Source organism: Suricata suricatta, chromosome 15 (genome assembly GCF_006229205.1).
Source record: "Suricata suricatta isolate VVHF042 chromosome 15, meerkat_22Aug2017_6uvM2_HiC, whole genome shotgun sequence".
NCBI lineage: Eukaryota > Metazoa > Chordata > Mammalia > Carnivora > Herpestidae > Suricata > Suricata suricatta.
In genome coordinates, this window is record NC_043714.1 from 78,097,029 (window position 1) to 78,114,228 (window position 17,200).

At 55.6% G+C, this 17,200-nt stretch overlaps 3 protein-coding genes across 3 annotated transcripts in view; 1 reads left to right on the forward strand and 2 right to left on the reverse strand.

Annotated features, from left to right (window-relative positions):
• Window positions 1-1,860: 1,860 nt before the first annotated feature.
• Window positions 1,861-17,200, forward strand: part of SLC52A2 (solute carrier family 52 member 2) — a 25,562-nt gene continuing 10,222 nt past the window's right edge. The window contains exon 1 of the mRNA XM_029923117.1: window positions 1,861-1,969. The gene's annotated coding sequence lies outside the window, so the exon portion shown is untranslated. The remainder of the gene's footprint in view (window positions 1,970-17,200) is intronic.
• Window positions 11,845-13,716, reverse strand: TMEM249 (transmembrane protein 249). The gene is made up of 6 exons (XM_029923357.1): window positions 13,592-13,716; window positions 13,366-13,508; window positions 12,988-13,082; window positions 12,689-12,884; window positions 12,384-12,469; window positions 11,845-12,148 (listed from the first exon to the last, which is right to left on the reverse strand). The coding sequence occupies exons 1-6, from the start codon at window positions 13,714-13,716 to the stop codon at window positions 11,972-11,974; spliced, it is 822 nt and encodes a 273-aa protein (XP_029779217.1). The 3' UTR covers window positions 11,845-11,971.
• On the reverse strand, window positions 14,188-17,198 carry FBXL6 (F-box and leucine rich repeat protein 6; the record flags this gene model as incomplete). Its single annotated transcript, XM_029923358.1, has 9 exons — window positions 14,188-14,439; window positions 14,729-14,975; window positions 15,051-15,282; window positions 15,351-15,464; window positions 15,551-15,658; window positions 15,733-15,864; window positions 16,172-16,235; window positions 16,400-16,558; window positions 16,840-17,198. Coding segments are annotated over 9 exons (1,566 nt in total), but the record flags the coding sequence as incomplete, so codon positions are not given.

Consider the following 17,200-nt stretch of genomic DNA (forward strand, 5'->3'; position numbering starts at 1 on the left):
GCAGCGGGAGCGTGCATGCGGGGGCGCGCCGGGAGTGCGGCTCTGAGAGCCGCGCCGCCGGCTCCCCGCGCCCGGCTTCCGCCTGCGACTCGCCCTTGGAGCCAAGCGAATGTGGGTGTGAGTGAGCTGGCCCCGCGCAGAGGGCGCGGAGGAGACCATGGCCCCCTTTGTGGCGGTGGCCGCGGTTGGATATTCATCTTGCGTGGCAGGAGTCCCCGAGGGGCGAGGGCGGTGCGCCGCCGCCCCCTTATCGCGGAGCTGCAGCAGGCGAGGCCCGAAGTGGGGGCGGGGACGGGCCCCCCCCCACCTCGGGCGAGACTGCCGTCCCGGCTCGCTCCCAGGGGGGGCCGGGCTGAGGCACAGCCGGAGGCGCGGAGCCAATTAGCATTTTGATTGCGGGTTTGGGGGCCCATCTGGACCGAGGCCTAATTACCGGGCAAACCCTCCGGGCGCTGGAGGAGCGTGGCCGGCGCAGTCCCATCACCAGCACCGCCCCTCCACCCCACCCCACCCCCGGCCGTCTCCTCCTGGACGACCCGTCCCTAGCTCCTTTCTGTCTACATCCCTGTCCCCTCTGCCGGTCCTCGTCGCCCTGTCGCCGCAGCCTTGTCCTTGCATTTCCCCTACCCCTTCCCTCATTCTTTCACTCAGCTACCTGACCTGTCCTTCTGTCCACGTCTTCTGTGCCCGTCTTTCACCTTTTTCGTCATTTTTCTATCCTTCCATCCAATTTCTCCATCCCTCCATCCCCTAGCTCGCCGTCTGCATCCTTGCCTCTCTGTCAATTTCCCCGCCCCCCTTGGCTCCAAACCCTCTTGATGGACAGGGCATCAGAGCACAGACACATGTGTCCCATGGCCGCGTGCTCCCGAGGGGACTATCCGGGCAGCCCTTGATCACTCTCATTTGGGTGGAGCCCGAAGCCCCTCGGGACGTCTGGCGGGGAGGGGCAGGTGGGCCCAGGCCTTGGCCATCAGTCCACAGTGGCCGGGGTGTACAGCACACATGCGGCCCAGGATCAATTACTTGGGTCTCCTCGCTCCACCTCCTTTCCAGCACCCCTCCCGCCCCTGCCGACATCCCCAAGGTCACTGGGTTCCAGTCCTGGGGTCCTGCTAGGAGAGATAGTGATTCTCACCCTTGTGGAAAGTGTTAGCTCTCCTCCACTGGAGGCCATCCTCAGTTTCTCACTGGCGGGGGGGGGGGGCTTTGTTGCAGGACGGGGCACGGTCCAAGGCCAGGGTGCTTTGGCTCCCAGAGGACCCCGGCAGTTGAGATATACTCTCACTGTCAGGGTCTTAGCACCCAGGGTGCTTGGTCTCTCCACCCTGTCCCCACAGAGTCTCTGAGGACCAGAAACTGTTCTCTCTGACCTCCAGCCTCTTACCTATCTGGGATGGGGGGATGTGGTATTGGTTTTATGTCCCTGTGCTTCTGGGTGTGCCACCTCCAGCCCTGCGTGCAGGTCCCATGTTACCAAAAGGCCAGGCTTCAAAGGAGAGACTCACAGTGTTATGCCCCTAGCACCCTCCGCTCCCACAGAGCTGGGGGACCTGTATGTGCTCACTTGTGGGCCCTGTGGTCATGCTCTCACCGCCTCCACGCTTGTAGAGCTCCAGCCCAGTCCTGTCTAGCCGAGAGGGCCCTCTCCTCCTTCAGGATCCCTCTCCCTGGCTGCCAAGATCCCACCCTGGTTAGGAGCTGCTTTTGGTCTGGCTCCTTGGCACCCAAAACCCTCTTTCTCAGCCTTCTTTTCTGTAGAATGGGGGAGGGGTGTTTGTCTACCTGGAAGCCAGTTTGGATCCTGTGTGCATAGTGGGCTGCCCCTAATCTGCTCATTCTGGCTCAACCCCCAGTTTCCCATCTGTGAGGAGAGACTCACAGCTCGGAGCGTCTACTCTCCACCTGCTCCTAGAGCCCGTGGTCCAGCCCGGGACACAGATGCCAACCAGCAAGATGAGTAGACCAGGTAACGTCTCAGACTGGGAGAGCAGGAAGGCGCAGACACTAGGCCTGGAAGACGGTTGTGTGCTTTGACCTCCATTCCAGAGGAGATGGGATTGCATATCTTTGAGGGGCAGTAGGGAGCCCAGTAAGGATAAGCAAAGTCGTTGGGTTTATCCAGGTTTGGGCTTTTGCCAAGTGAGCTTCTGAAAGGGGAATCTGAGCCAAAGTGGTGTGCGAGGGAGAGGTGGCAGTAATTGTGGCATGTAAACGGAGGGAGGAAGAGGTAAGGACATGACAGCTCGGGGGTTCTGGAGTTCTGGGATCAGCGTCTGCAGGACTGAGCTGGGGCAGGTGATGGTCTGAGAAGCAGGTGTTGAGCTGAAATGCTGGGAGGTTAGACTGGGGGGCAGGGCATTGAAGGTGGTCACGAGAATGTTGAGGCCACCAGGAATTCAGACCTGAGGTGGTGATGGGGCGATGCCCAGAGCAAGGGCTGGTGTGGGCAGCGGGCACAGCTGATGGCTCACATCAGCTAGGACTCTTAGAGAGAGGAGTGGGGAGGGGGCTGCAGGCCACAGCAAGGAAAGGGGGCTGAGGTTGGGAAGAGAAGGCTGGCGAGAAAGGAGCAGTGTGGAGGGGATCTGGGGTTCTCAGGGGAGAATGAAGGCCCAGCAACAGGGCTGAGGTCATTGGTGGGAGGCATTGCTGGTGACTGACTGGATTCCAGAACAGGTGATTGTACTAGGTGAGGCTCATGAGGTCAAGGGCATGAGGCAGGACAGGGTCCCTGCTGGGCCAGGAGCTTTGGAGCTACAGGGGAGAGGTGAAACCACAAGGCAACTAAAAATGTCTACTGAAACAAAGAGTAAATATCAAAGTAGCAGGAAATACAGTATTTGTATAACGGAGTTAATATTCTGATTATGGAATAGTTGCTATAAATGAACTCTACAGAGCAAAGATGCTGAGACCATCCAGGGCTTAATAGGCAACTTACTATACAACACATAAGAGACCCAACCCCCAAAAAATCCAAATTAAAAAGGATGGAAATTTCAGGGTTTTTAAAAATGTTATTATTATAGGAAATATCAGATGTACACGACATGGCAGAAAGTCATATAATGATGAGTCCACATGTGGCCGTCACCACCATCACCCAAGACAGGCTCACCGCCAGTCTGGTTTCTTTTCTGCCCCCTTCCTTCCCCCAAATCCCCGATGTCATATCACAAAATGCCACTTTTCTCTTAGCAAGTAAACAGTACATGAGCGCACACAGTGGCCCAGGAGTTGTGTGAGGTGGCCTCTGCCTCCTGCCCTCAGTTGACCCAGCTTGAGCTGGGGGCACCAGATGCAATTGGGCACTGCCTCCTTCTAGCTTTAGGAAGGATGTCCCCTCAGCCGCCTGTGTTTAGGCCCATCAGAGAGGCCAGCAGCCCTAAGCGACCGAGGTCCTACTTTGTTCCAAGAGGTCCAACTGCCTGACCTGCTCAGACCCTTTGGCCTCACTTCAAGCCTGAGACAGAATTTCTGTACAGTAAAATGCCACAGGTGTGGAGTTCTTTCAGTTTTTTTTTTAATTTTTTAAATTTATTTTTGAGAGACAGAGAGAGACAGCACAAGCAGGGGAGGGTCAGAGAGAGAGGGAGACACAGAATCAGAAGCAGGCTCCAGGCCCTGAGCTGTCAGCACAGAGCCCGACACGGGGCTCGAACCCACAGACTGTGAGATCATGCCCTGAGCCACCGAAGCCAGATGCTTAACCGACTGAGCCACCCAGGCGCCCCAAGTTCTCTCAATTTTAACAAACACAATTGCTCTTTTAACCAATGCCCTTATCAAGACACAGGAAACTTCTGTCCCCCTCCAGGACAGTTCTTTAGGGGATTTTAAAGGAAACTTGAGAGGGAAAGGGGAACAGGAGAGGGAGCCCTGGGTGGGAGAAGTGCAGGGAAGAGAGAGTGACCAGTGGGGAGGCTCTGGGAGCAGTGAGCAGGCTGTGTTCCTTAGAAGCTTGGCATGGGGTGACCTGGCACCTTTGTAGTTCTCAACCCAGTATGGACCTTCCTTCCCTCACATCCCTGACCTCCCCCTCAGGTTGCACACTTTCAACATTTGCTCTAAACACAGAGGAAGAAAAGACTGAACAGAAAGAGGAAGAGCAGGACATTAGTGGCTTGTGGCATAACTTCACTTGGCCTAATATATATGTGATGGGATCCCAGGAGGGAGGAGGGATTGGGGGTAAAATTTAGAAATGATGGTGAAAATGTTTCCAGATTTGATGAAAATTACAAAGCTACAAACCCAAGAAGATCAACAAGCCCAAAGCATATGTTACAGGAAGAAAACCACATGAAGGTACATCATTATCGAAGGATAAAGGGAAATATTAAAAGCAGCCAGCCAGGGGTGAGGGAGGAATCAACACATGCTATGTACAAAGGAGCAAAGATAAGGATGACAATAGCTTTCATGGAAATAAAGCAAGACCTAACCTAGAAGACAGCGGAGCAATATCTTTAAAGTGCTGGAAGAGGGGCACCTGCATGGCTCAGGTGGTTAAGTGTCTGACTTCAGCTCGGGTCATGATCACACGGTTTGTGGGTTTGAACCCCGTGTCAGGCACTGTGCTGACAGCTCTGAGCCTGGAGCCTGCTTCAGATTCTGTGTCTCCTTCTCTTTCTGCTCCTCTCCCTGCCCCTCTCAAAAATAAGTAAACATTAAAAAAAATTTTTTTAAAGTAAAAAAAGGCTGGAAGAAGAACATTCCCAACCTAGAATTCTATACCCAATGAAAATATCTTTCAAAAACACAGAATAGACTTTTCAGACACCCAAAAGCTGTAAGAATTCATCACCAGCTGACCCACACTACAAGAATCCTAAAAAGAGTCCGACAGACAGAAGAAAGGGACAGACAGAAGAAAGGGACACCAAATGAAAATCTAGATCTCCACAAAGAAATGAAAAGTATGGAAATTGTAACTAAGTAGGTAAATATAATAACTTTGTTTCTGGGTGCCTGGATGGCTCAGTCACAACTCTTGATCTTGGGATCATGAGTTCAAGCCCCACATTAGGTGCAGAGATTAGGTAAGTAAATAAAACTTTAAAAATTTGTTTTGTTTCTTTTTATTTAAAAGATAAGCAAATGATTAAATAGAATTAACAATGTGTGTGGGATTTATAACATATATTGAAGTAAAATGTATAGCTAGATAGAATAGTGTTCGGGTGGGGGAAATGCAAGAACAAGAGGAAAGTTCTACAGCTTAAGCAAAGCGGCAAAGTCACTGGGATCTGGGCTGTGATAAGGTATAATGATGTATCTGTAAAGAGTGAAGAAATGAAAACAGCACAAGAGTTATAGGTAGGTAATAAGCCAACAAGGAAAAGAAATCATACAAATTTCTCACAAATCCAGAAGGCAGAGAAAGAGGTAAAGGAAAGCACACAGCAAGATGGTAGAACTGAAGTCAACCATGTCAGTCATCATATTAAATGTAAATGAGGGGCCTCTGGGGGGCTCAGTCAGTTAAGCATCTGACTTCGGCTCAGGTCTTGATCTCACGGTTCATGGGTTCGAACCCCGTGTCGGGCTCTGTGCTGACAGCTAGCTCAGAGCCCAGAGCCTGCTTCAGATTCTGTATCCCCTCTCCCTCTGACCCTCCCCTTCTTGAGCTGTCTCTCTCTGTCTCTCAAAAATAAAACGTAAAACCATTAAATGTAAATGATCCGAGCACCCCAACTACAAGGCACAGGCTGTGTGGAGGCATGAAAACAGCAGGGCCAATTATATGCTGCCACCAACAAGCCCATCCTGAATATAAAGAGAGGTTAAAATCAAGATGGGAAAAGTTATGCCACATAAGCACTGAAGAAGGCGGGAGTGGCTGTGTTCAGACCTGACAAACCAGATTTCTAAATAAAGAATGTTGCCCAGGATTGAGAGGAGGGTTATTTCAAAGAAGGCTAAACTTATGGCAAAAGCTGTGCCAGGACCACGTCCTGGCTGGGAAGAAATGACATCCTGACACGTGGGAAGGGGACAGCTGGACATCTTGGATTCCTAGAGCCCCTGATCTGGGCCTGCAGAAGTGCTTCTTCTCCTTGAAGAGGTGCAGGGACCATGCCCCTTTCAGACCTCAGAGACACCTTTCGAGTCAGTCCCCATTTCCTACCACAAAGCCTGTGGCTCGAATGAAAGTCAGCCTGACCCATCCCAGCACATACTGTGGGCATGGAAAGGGGAGCAAGCGCTAAATCCCAAAGGAGCTATAGCGGGTTAGAGTGTTCTCCAGAAGAGAGGCCCAGGAGGGGGTGTACTACTGAAGTGCGACACACCTGTCCCTGCTGGCAGGCCACGTGGGTCCAGGAATCACAGGGCGAGAGCACATGTGGCTCGCCACCACCCTCCCAGCAAACCATCGGGAGCTTGGGCTCTCGGTCCGCACAGCTTCAGGGTCAGTCCCACAGGATGAGCGCTTCTGCCAGGGACTCAGGTACAGTCCCACTGAGCTGAAGGCCGCGGCTGCTCCCAGGGCACTCAGATTGAGGAGGCTGGAGAAAGTGGACCCACATTAGCAGAAAAATCAGTGAGACAGTTGCCTACCGTCACGTGGAGATAGAAAATGTACTTTTTAAAAAATATTTTATTTTATTTTTGATTCAGAGAGAAACAGAGCATGAGAGGGGGAGGGGCAGAGAGAGAAGGAGACACAGGACCAGAAGCAGCCTCCAGGCTCTGAGCTAGCTGTCAGCACAGAGCCCGACGCAGGGCTCGAACCCACGAACGTGAGATCTAACTTGAGCCGAAGTTGGAGGCTTAACCAACTGAGCCACCCAGGCGCCCAGAAAATGTACTTAATGAACTGGATCTGGGCAAGGAGATTTCCCAAAAAAATGGTGAGAATGCCTGCCATGTGTTGAATTGTGTCACCTGCAAAAAAAAAAAAAAACAAAAAACAAAAAACAAAACAACAACAACAAAACACAACTCTGTTGAAGTCCTAGCCCCTAGTATTTCAGGATGCGATCCCATCAGGAAATAAAGTCATTGCAGACATAATCAGTTAAGAGGAGGTCATAACTGGGGTAGGGGGGACCTTTAATTAAACAGGGCCAGTGCCTTTACAAGGAGACAAACCACAGACACAAGATGTGTGAAGACGTAGAGATGCATGAGAAGACAGAGGGAGATCAACCAAGGGACGCTGAGGACCGCCGGCACCACGAGAAGTTGGAAGAGGGGCTTGGAACAGATTCTCCCTCAGAGACTCCGGCAGGACCCAGCCCTGCCTTCACCTTCATGTCAGACTGCCGGTCTCCAGAAGCGCCAGAAAATCAAGTGCTGTGACCGCAATCGGCGCGTGGCCGGAGGAAGCCGGTGCGCCGCCAGCTGGCTTATTTTCACAGCGAATCGTATCACAAGTGATGAACGAGCTGGAGAGAGAGCTGTTTAGTCGTCATGGAGAATTTAGAGAAAATATGTCCTATGCACGACTTGCTGATTGAAAAGTAAAATATGTTTTCTTTCCCAGTCTTCCCAGTTTGCAAAAAGTCCTCGAGTACGAAATGGCCTCGGAGCGAAGATCTGATCCAGAGCGCCCCAGAGCTCTCCGTGTAAAGGTTAGGTCAGGAGTGGGGCCGTAAGACTTCTCATTCAGACCTTCTCAGCTCGAGAAAAGGGCCCTAGGAATCTCAAGGACACAGTCAACAGCACTATGGGCCTCTGGCTGGCTCAGTCCGAAGAGGTTGACTCTTGGTCTCTGGGCCATGAGTTCTTTTCCTATTGAAAGGAAAGGGTGACTCAGGAGAGAGCCAAGAGGTGAGCGCGCAGAGTCAAGGCGCCCTGAGAACAAGCAGTTGGGAGAGCGCCGCCGGAGGGGGCGAATCAGGCCGAACCGAGGCACCTCCTGGGCTGGAGCCCACGGCACGCAGCACGTCCTCCACTGCATTTCAGAATTCCTATTGACCACAATTGCTACATACTTTCTACCCCCTCTTTTTTTTAAATAAACTTTTTTACTTCAGGGGCGCCTGGGTGGCTCAGTCAGTTAAGCATCCAATTTCAGCTAAGGTCATGATCTCGTGGTTTGTGGGTTCGAGCCCCGCGTTGGGCTCTGTGCTGACAGCGCGGAGCCTGGAGCTGCTTCGGATTCTGTGTCTCCCTCTCTCTCTGCCCCTCCCCCACTCAAAACACACTCCCTCTCTCTCAAAAACAAACATTAAAAACATTTTTTAAACTTTTTACTTCAGAATAAATTTAGGTTTACAGAAAAGCTGCAAAGATAATATAGATACTTCCTGTACACTCTCCTTTCATCTCCCCCTAACGTCAGTATCTTGTCACAAACCAAGAAGCCAGTATTGGTATATTACTATTGATGGAACTCCAGGCTTTATTTGGAGTTTGTTGTGTGGTTTTTTTTTTTTTTTTTAATATTTTATTTATTTTTGATACAGAGACAGAGCATGGTGGGGGGCAGGGGAGAGAGAGAAGGAGACACAGAACCGGAAGCAGGCTCCAGACTCTGAGCTAGCAGTCAGCACAGAGCCTGATGCAGGGCTCGAACCCACGAACGTGAGGTCATGACCTGAGCCGAAGTCGGAGGCTTAACCGACTGAGCCACCCAGGCGCCCCATGTTGTGTTTTGTTATTTAATTTTTTTAACCTTTATTCATTTTTGAGAGACAGAGCACCAGTGGGGGAGGGGCAAAAAGAGAAGGAGACACAGAATCGGAAGCAGGCTCCAGGCTCTGAGCTGTCAGCACAGAGCCCGATGTGGGGCTCGAACCCATGAACTGCAAGATCATGACCTGGGCCAAAGTTGGACACTTCCAGCTGAGCCACCCAGGTGCCCCCATTCTTTACTTAAAAAACATTTCTTTTTAACATTTTTCATTTTTGAGAGACAGCGACAGACAGTGTGAGTGGGGGAAGGGCAGAGAGAGAGACGAAGACACAGAATCTGAAGCAGGCTCTGTCTGGGCTTTGAATTGTCAGCACAGAGCCCAATGTGGGACTCCAACTCATGAACCATGAGATCATGACCTGAGCTGAGGTCGGACATTCAACCAACTGAGACACCCATGTGTCCCTACTTTTTAAAATTATATTTATTTTGAAAGAGGGGGGCTCACAAGAGAAGAGACAGCGGGAGAGAATCCTCAAGAAACAGTGCCTGCGATGTGGGACCCGAACCAACGAACCTCAAGACCATGACCTGAGCTGAAATCAAGAGTCGGTCACCTAAATGACCTCATCATCCTTGAAATGTACAACATGCATGTCCGAGTGAGCTCTGCACACACTTTCCTTACCCAGGTCCTGCCTCATCCTCGGGGAAGCCTGTTTCACACCCTGCCTTCTTTCCTTGCGGCTTCCAAATCTCCACCCATCTCACCCCCTCCTGAAGCTAACAATCTTTCTTTCTTTCTTTTTTTGTAAATCAGGAGCTTGGCTGCAAGAGGTAGAAAATGTCAAATAACAAGAGCTTAAACCATAGAAGTTTTTCTCTTTTTTTTCAAGTTTATTTATTTTGAGAGAGAGAAAGCACGAGTGGCGAGTGGTGGAGGGGCAGAGAAAGCAGGAGGGAGAGAGCGAGTCTCAAGCAGACTCAATGCTGTCAGCGCACAGCCTGATGCCGGGCTCAACCCGTGAGATCATGACCTGAGCTGAAATCAAGAGTCAGATGCTCAACCAGCTGAGCCGCCCAGGGGCCCCAAGTCTTTCTTTTTTGCATAGAGTTCTATATAAGCCATCCCGAGTTCTACATCAGCTGCACAGTCTTCAAGTCCCACAATCCCGTCTTGTTGCTGTGCTATCCTCAACACATGCTTTCTACCTCATGGTCTAAGTTGGTTGCTGGAGCTCCAGTCATGGTGGGTGCATTCCAGGCCATAAGAAAAAAAGGAAATGGCAGATAGACAACCCCCTCCCTTTAAGGACACATTTGGAAATTATACATACTGACTCTTATATTGCATTGGCCAGGAATTATTCTCAAAACCACACAAATCTATCTGCAATGAAGGCTAGGAAATCCAGTATTTACTCTGTGGGACCCTATTCCTAGTTCAACCTGAAGTGTTCTTTCTAACAAACACGTGGAGGATGGGCAAAGAGCCTGTTTCCCCAATCCTCTCCTCTTCTGCCCAGCTAAGAAATTTGTTCCTGCATCATACCTTTTACACTTCCTGTCCCCTTGCCCAGATGCTCTTCCCCAGAGCTCCACATGACCCCCAGCTCCTTGTATCAGCTCAAGTGCCACATCCTTGGAAAGGTCTTCCCTGATACCTCCCCCCCCCACCCCCACCCCCACACCTAGAGGGACACCAACTTACCTTCAGCCACACTGGCAGTATAGAAGTTAGCTCTTCAATGTATGTGTCTCTTAGGATTGTCAGCTCCAACAGGGAGGGGACTTTGCCTTCCTAGATGAAACTGAATCCCCAACCTGATGCCTTGCAAGATTTGAGCAGCCTCCGAGAGCTCAAGGGACGGACTCGCCCTTCCAACCCATCCAGACCTGACAGGCAGCCTAGGCACCCCAGGTCTGGCCCAGTGACACGACACTCACCCAGTTAGCCTAGCCCCATGGCCTGCACTCGTCACCTCCCCCAATAAAATTGTCCCCCAACCTGTCCCAACCCCGTCACTGCTGGGCTCCGTCCACTGTCTCCAGTCCATCCCTCCGGTGAAAGCAGGGCAGTGTCTCTCTGGAGACAACTTAGACCCTATCTTCTGAGGGGCAAGAAGACCCTGCATTTGTGCCATGAATAACAATTGCTCCCTGGGGTCGCCTAAGCAATTCCAGCAGTCCCTGGACCCAGCCAGAGATAGGCAGGGATGCTGGTGCCCTGGCTGGGATTGGCTAGCTTCAGGATCAGGAGTTAATCAGAGAGTGCCAGCCAGGCACTCCCATACTGGGTTTGATGCTCTGGTGTCTCCTCCTGGAAGTTCTTAATAACTTTTTTAAAGTTTACTTATTTTGAGAGAGAGGGAAAGGGAGAGAGGAGCACAAGAAGAGAAAGGGCAGAGAGAGAGGGAGAGAGAGAGAATCCCAAGCAGGCTCAGCGCTGCCAGCGCAGAACCCGACACGGGGCTCAATCCCACGAACTATGAGATCATGACCTGAGCTGAAATCAAGAGGGACGCTCAACTGGCTGAGCCACCAAGTGCCCCAACAACTTTTAACAAGGGGCTCCGCATTTTCAGTTTACATGGGCCCTGATGGTTCTGGTTCCAGGGATGCTCACTGACACGACACCCAAAGACCCAGGTCGCCAGCACAGCCCTGAGGGAACATGCTGACCAGGAGAGACACTCGGACAGTGCCCATTGCCACACCTCCTGGGTCCCCAAGGCCTGCTGCCCTCTCTGCACCCACCACAGCTCCCAGGACCTGGGAGGTGGGGGCATATGGGACTGGTGCTCCAGCAGGCTTGGGGAAGCAAGCTCCAGGGACACACTGGTCTGCCCCGCACAGCAGGCCTTGTGCCCTGGCCTAGGGCTCTGCAGCTTACTTCCTAGGGGCATTGCAGCAGCAACTCTGGGGACTGTCTGAGCCAAGATGTACCCCAGGCACAAGGCTGGGCCTATGGCTGTGCCCCACCCCCCGGCCAATGGGGCTGACTGGACTAGGCACTGAGTCAGGCTTACAGGTCAGACTCTGACTCCCACGGGTGGCTCCCTGCTCTGCAGTCCTGAGGCTGGACAGGACCAGCTGAGTGTCCTGCTCAAGGGAGGACCCCAAAGTCCTGGAGGTGCTGCTTGCTCACGACTCACCCTGCTCCTTCCGCTTCCCCCAACCTTCCAACTCAGACTCTGAGGTTTGCTCCCTGAGGCCCCGGGAGCTGTGCCTCCTCCCCCACAGAGGAAACACTTGCCTGGAAGCAAGAGGCGGCTTTATTGAGGGGAAGACTAAGGACCACGGTGCGTGAAGGTGGGAGATTGCAGGGAAAGGGAGACTGTAGCCCTGAGGGTGTGGGGAGCATCGGGGTGCCTGCCTTCAGAATCACACATCCAGGTCAGTGTGCTTGCTGTACCTGCCGGTCTGGCGGGGCACGATGCCGGGGCTGGAGGTGGCCCCCAGCGGCCAGTGGCGGACCACGTGCCGGTACGACTTGGCCAAGCAGTCAAAATAATTGATGTTGAGCATCCAGGCAACGTGCCGGCCCAGGTGTTCCATATGCTGCCGGGATGGGTGGCGGTGAGCTCTCACCTGGACCCAGAGGACGTGTTGGCTCTGGAGCCCTCTCCACCAGGGGCCAGCACTAAAGCCTGGGCCAGGGACCGCGTTGGTATTCACGGTCTGCCTGGGAAATGCCCCCATCTGAAGACCCTAAGCAGTGGCAGGCCTCCTGTGGAAGGAAGGAGGGAAGAGGAGTGTGTCTGGGGGCCCCAGGACTGCATGCGGCGGGACTCACCTTATAGTGCTCAGACAGCTGCACCAGCACCAGCGGTTCCAGCTTGTCGCCACACAGAACCAACTGGAAGAAGCACCTTCCATAAGCTGGAGAGGGGCAAGCGGCTCAGCCCGGAGGCTCTGTAGGATGGGGGCTCTGGTGGGGCGAGAGCTCGGGGTGGCGGGGCAGGGGGCGTGTGTGTGGCTCTGAGGACCGCAGGGGAAGGGGCCCTGGGCCGGCTCGCCCACCCCACACTCCCAGAGCTGCTTCCCTTGCACACCCTCCCCGCCCTCCCCGACACGGTCCATGGCCACGCCAGGCTTCACCGTCGGAGCTGACCGCCAGGCGCACGTAGACCAGCTGCAAAGGGCCCTGACACACGGTGTGGCCCTGGATGGAGAAGTGGTACGTGCCACGCGCGTGGTTCAGCACCAGGCGGCGCCGCGGCAAAGACGAAATCATGAGCCACAGGCCGACGACCACGCCGAACGCGGGGAAGCCCCAAGTCTCCTGGTTCCGCACCTGCGGCAGCCACGGGACCCTGAGCAGCTCGGGGGCGGGGCACAGAGAGGGGGTCCAGCCCCCCGCGAGGAAGGCCGTGGGGGGCTGGCCCAGGAGTTCAGACCTGGCTTACGAGGCCGAAGCAGAACAGGAAGAGGCAGACGACGAAGAGCAGTGTCCCCTTCCACAGCGTGTCCAGGTAGTACTCAAGCACGAAGACTGGGGGCAGCGCGGTGGCGGTGCGTGAGGACAGCCGGACCCTGCTCGCAGCCGACGGTGGCAGCGCCGGAGATCCCGCCCGAGCAGCCCGCCCCGCGCAGCAGTTTCGGGGCCAGCCGAGAGGTCGGCCCCGCCCCCCATTCAGACCCCGGGTTCAGGCCCGCCCCTCCGCCACGAACCCCGCCCGGGATTTTAAGCCACGGGGTTCAGATATTAGGCCCTGGCTCTCCCCTCCTCCCGTACCCTCCCTGCTCAGGTTCTGGTTCTGGGTCCGCGCGCGCACCACTGGGCTGCTGTTGGGTGAACGGGTAGAAGGCGTTTTTCTTAAGGCGCAGGGTCAGGTGTTGTTCATTGCAGAGTAGGCCTATGGTCCAGAGCTGGAAGCGCTTGCGGCCAGAGGTGGTGGGCAGACTGCTAAGCCGGCCCCTGGGGGCCTGGGGTAGGCACAGAGGGTCAGCTGGGCTGCTAGGAAGCTGGCACCACCCAGAGGCTCACAGTTGCCTTTATACCTGGGAGAAGAAAGGCTCCAGGGCTGCGGTCCAGGAAGGAGCAGCTTTCTAAGAGCAGAGGAGAGACACCAGGTGGTGGTGTAGGCTGGGAGAGGCCTGGGTTCTAGAAGTTCTGCGCAGCGCATTCTAGAAGGGGCTGTTCTGTTGACTATCCCTTCTGCTGGGAGTCCTCAGGCCGTGCCCCAGCATGCACTTCCTGGCGAGTCCCCAGGCCACCACCCACCCCCTGAGCAGCCTGGCTCACAGTCCTCAGCGGAAGGGAGAGTGGGTGGATGTCCCAGGCTTAACCTGTGGAGACAGGTATCTGGAGGCAGGCACCCCATGACTGAGCAGCCTCCCCCCACTTCCAGTGCCACTGTGCCCAGGCAGAGCTTCAAACACAACCAAGGACACAAACAAATGCATCTCAGTGCCCCTGAGGACAGGATACACACATTCAGTCCAAGACTCAAGCCCAGCAGTGAGTCAGCAAGGCAGGAACACAGGCAGCCTCAAGAGCCCTGGCAGACCGCCCGCCCGCCCCACCACTCAAGCCCTGAACAGTTCCTCAGGCACAGCACGTGTCCTCTCAACCCCACCCCAAGGACCACACAGAGTTCCTAAAAAAGTTTTATTGTAACAAAACATTCTAACATCCCAAACTGGAACAGGGTGGAGGGCACCGCTGGCTGCCCGAGGCTCCGAGGTCTAGAACCGCCTAGCCGGAGGAGGGGAGGCTGGTGAGCAGCTGCTCCAGGCACCCTTGGACTTCCTCCTGGCCTCGGTAGGCCCGCTTCAGGCCCCGAGGAAGGCAGCGGCAGGACTCCAGGTTGAGGTACAGCAGGCCCGGGCAGCTGCTGATCACAGAGCTGTGGCGGCAGGGCGGGCCACGGAGGGGTTGAGCCACTGGCTCCTAGAAGACCCAGGCCCTGGCAGGGCTAGGCCAGGGTAAGGAGCACTCTCTGCCCATGCCACAACTGGCTTTGCCACCCACAGCCACGGAGGCCCAAGCCCAGTACCCTTCGTGTCCCTAAGGCCAATCCCGAGCAGGGGCTTGGCCCATACGTGCTCCCCTTTTTTGATCCCTGAAGCTTGCCAACCAGGCTGGTCAGGGAGGCAAGCCGTACCCATTCCCAAGAGTGAGAAGGGGACGCTGACCTGACTGTGCTGGGTGTGACCCGGGTGCCCCTGAGATTGAGAGAGCACAAGGCTGGAGGTGAGCCCGCAGGCATGACTGAGAAGGCGGCCAAGGCCTGCTCCAGGTCCTTCTCGCTGAAGCCCTGGCCGCTCAAGTCCAGTTCCCGCAGAGCGTGGCACCACTTCTGGGTCAACAGGTAGCTGCCCTCTTTGGCGAGAGTCAGCCGGTCGGACGTGCCATAAAGACCCAGGTAAAGCTGCTCCAGGTCTGGAGACGAAGAGCAGGCATGAGCTGTGGGGTGGGCAAGGGTTCCCACATCCCTCCTGCCCAGGGAAAGCTGACCTTGACACGGCAGCCCATGCAGGCCAGCAGGGGTGACGCGGGCACAGCCGCGGAGGTCCAGCAGGCGCAGGCTAGGGGAGCCGTGGAGCAGGCGGGCCAGGGCATCGTTGCTCACAAAGCTGCAGGTGGAGCCGGCGAGGCAGAGCTCCTGGAGACCGGGGAAGCCTGGGCCAGGGGTCGCCGCTCGCCCGGAAGGCTTGGGCAGCCACACCAAGTTCAGTAGCCGCAGCACCTGGAGCAAGGCCCGGGCTGCAGGTGGGGAGGGAGGGAGGCAGGTGGGAGAAGAGGGGTGGCAGGTACCTGCAGCTGGGGGCAGCCTTTCTGCAGGGCCTCGACAGGCAGCTGGAGAGGAGTGCTGTTGCAGCTGATGCCGGTACTCACCTCCAGGACCTGGAGCCGGGGGCAGCAGCTGCCCTACAGAAGTGGAAGAGAACAGAGAGTCAGCGGCCTGACAGTCCCTGGCTTAGCATCAATTCTGCTCCTTCCTGTCCCCAACATACCAGCAGCGCACCCAAGATGGCTGTCGTCTGGGAACTGTAAGTCAGCCACAGCTTGAGCATTCGGGGCCCTGCCTCCTCCAGGAAGCTGACCACGGCTGTGGACTCCACCTGGGAACCCAGTACATGCGTACCTGTCACCTTGGCCCAAGCTTCTTCAGGGTCCCTGGGGACACAGGGCTCACCATGGAGTGCTGTACATCCAGGCTGTGGAGCTGGGGGCAGGCTTTGGCTAGCATGATCAGCGTATTAGGGGTCACACCATGGCAATCAGAAAGCTTGAGGAAAGTGAGCCGAGGACAGGACTCGCTAACCAGCTGTGGAAGACAGAGCACCAGCAGAGATTGGGGGAGGGCAAGCTGCGATCCACAGAGGAAAGTAACCAGTGGCTGACACCAAACCCTGTCTACTGACTCAACCGTGATTTCCTTCCTGCCCAGGCCACGCCAGTGTGGGTGCTCCCACTTCTAACACCTCTCTGCTGAAAAAAACAGCAGGAAAAGAACCCCGGGCAGGCATCCCCCTGGGACAACATTGGGTTCCACGTGCCTGGCCCACTCCCTGGAAGCACTGGGCACCCCCAAAGTGTCATGGCTGGTGTGCAGGGCGGCCTAGAGCTCTCACCTTCAACACGGGGTGTACCTGGGACTTCCAGTGTATGAGAGTCAGCCTCTGGAGCTGTGAGAACCTGGGTCGACAGCAGAGACAGAGCTGCGTAGGGTTACCACGGTGCCCCTCTGTTGGGGTCCTCACCACCCATCACTTTGGCATAGGGAGACCGGGAGGGGCTTGGGGCTTTGTACAAGCCTCAGAGATGAAATAAGGGGATAAAGAAAAGAAGAAACGTCTCACCGATTGGGCATAAGCCACTCCAGAGAAGAGAGAAGCTTCTTCTCGGCCTTGGCTCCACTCTTGGCGAGGCGGCCAGCCAACGGGGGCGACAGGGTCACGGTGTGCCAGAGTGCAGGCTGGGAGGCGGCTTCGTGCCAGCGGCGGCACACGCGTGCAGCCCTGGGAGAAAATCTTTGCTGAGGGGCTGGGTCTTCGTGGCCGCTGCTGTGGAGTTTCCTAAGAGGGGGAACCTGTCCCGTTTTATTCTCACAACGCTGCAGACACCTCAGGTCAAAAACAGGCCCTCGGGGCTCTAACTGGACCCCGTGGGAGGCTGTGCTCTCTCGCCTGAGTGTGTGAGCGCTCAGATGGCTTCGCCCTCGGCCTTCGCCTCAGCCACCCGCTCAGTGGGCAAGAGGTCAGCCTGAGCCATGCTGCTGTGCTCGATGTGCCTGGGGTACCTGCCAAGGAAGGGCATGGGTCCATCGGCCGCCACGAGCAGCCCGAAAATCTGCAGCAGGATTTCCAGAGGGATGCGGTCGCCCCAGCCCGGGTCGGGCCCTTGCTGCGGCTCCGAAGCCGGCGCAGCTCTAGGCCTAGCCTTGACTGCCAGGGCGCGGGACGCGGGGGGCACTGGTCGCTGAGTGCGGCGGGCTGCACGCCTCTGCACGCGAGTGCGGGCAGGCCCAGGGCCGGGCAACACCAGGAGCATGCTGTCCGCCTGCAGCAGATGGTACCCGGAGCCGCTCGGGGCCAGCCGGTCCCACCACCAGTCCTCGGCCGAGCGAGCCCGCGCCCCGGCACGCTGTGCGCCGCGTAGGC

Bases quoted from the DNA above. Each gene is read 5' to 3' on its own strand.
- TMEM249 (XM_029923357.1), bottom strand. From the start codon at position 13,716: ATGCGCTGCGCAGAACTTCTAGAACCCAGGCCTCTCCCAGCCTACACC. The intron at 13,083-13,365 runs GTGCGCGCGCGG...CGCTGCCCCCAG, and splicing joins CACCCAACAGCAGCCCAGTG to TCTTCGTGCTTGAGTACTAC. The intron at 12,149-12,383 runs GTGAGTCCCGCC...CCATCCCGGCAG, and splicing joins AGCTGTCTGAGCACTATAAG to CATATGGAACACCTGGGCCG.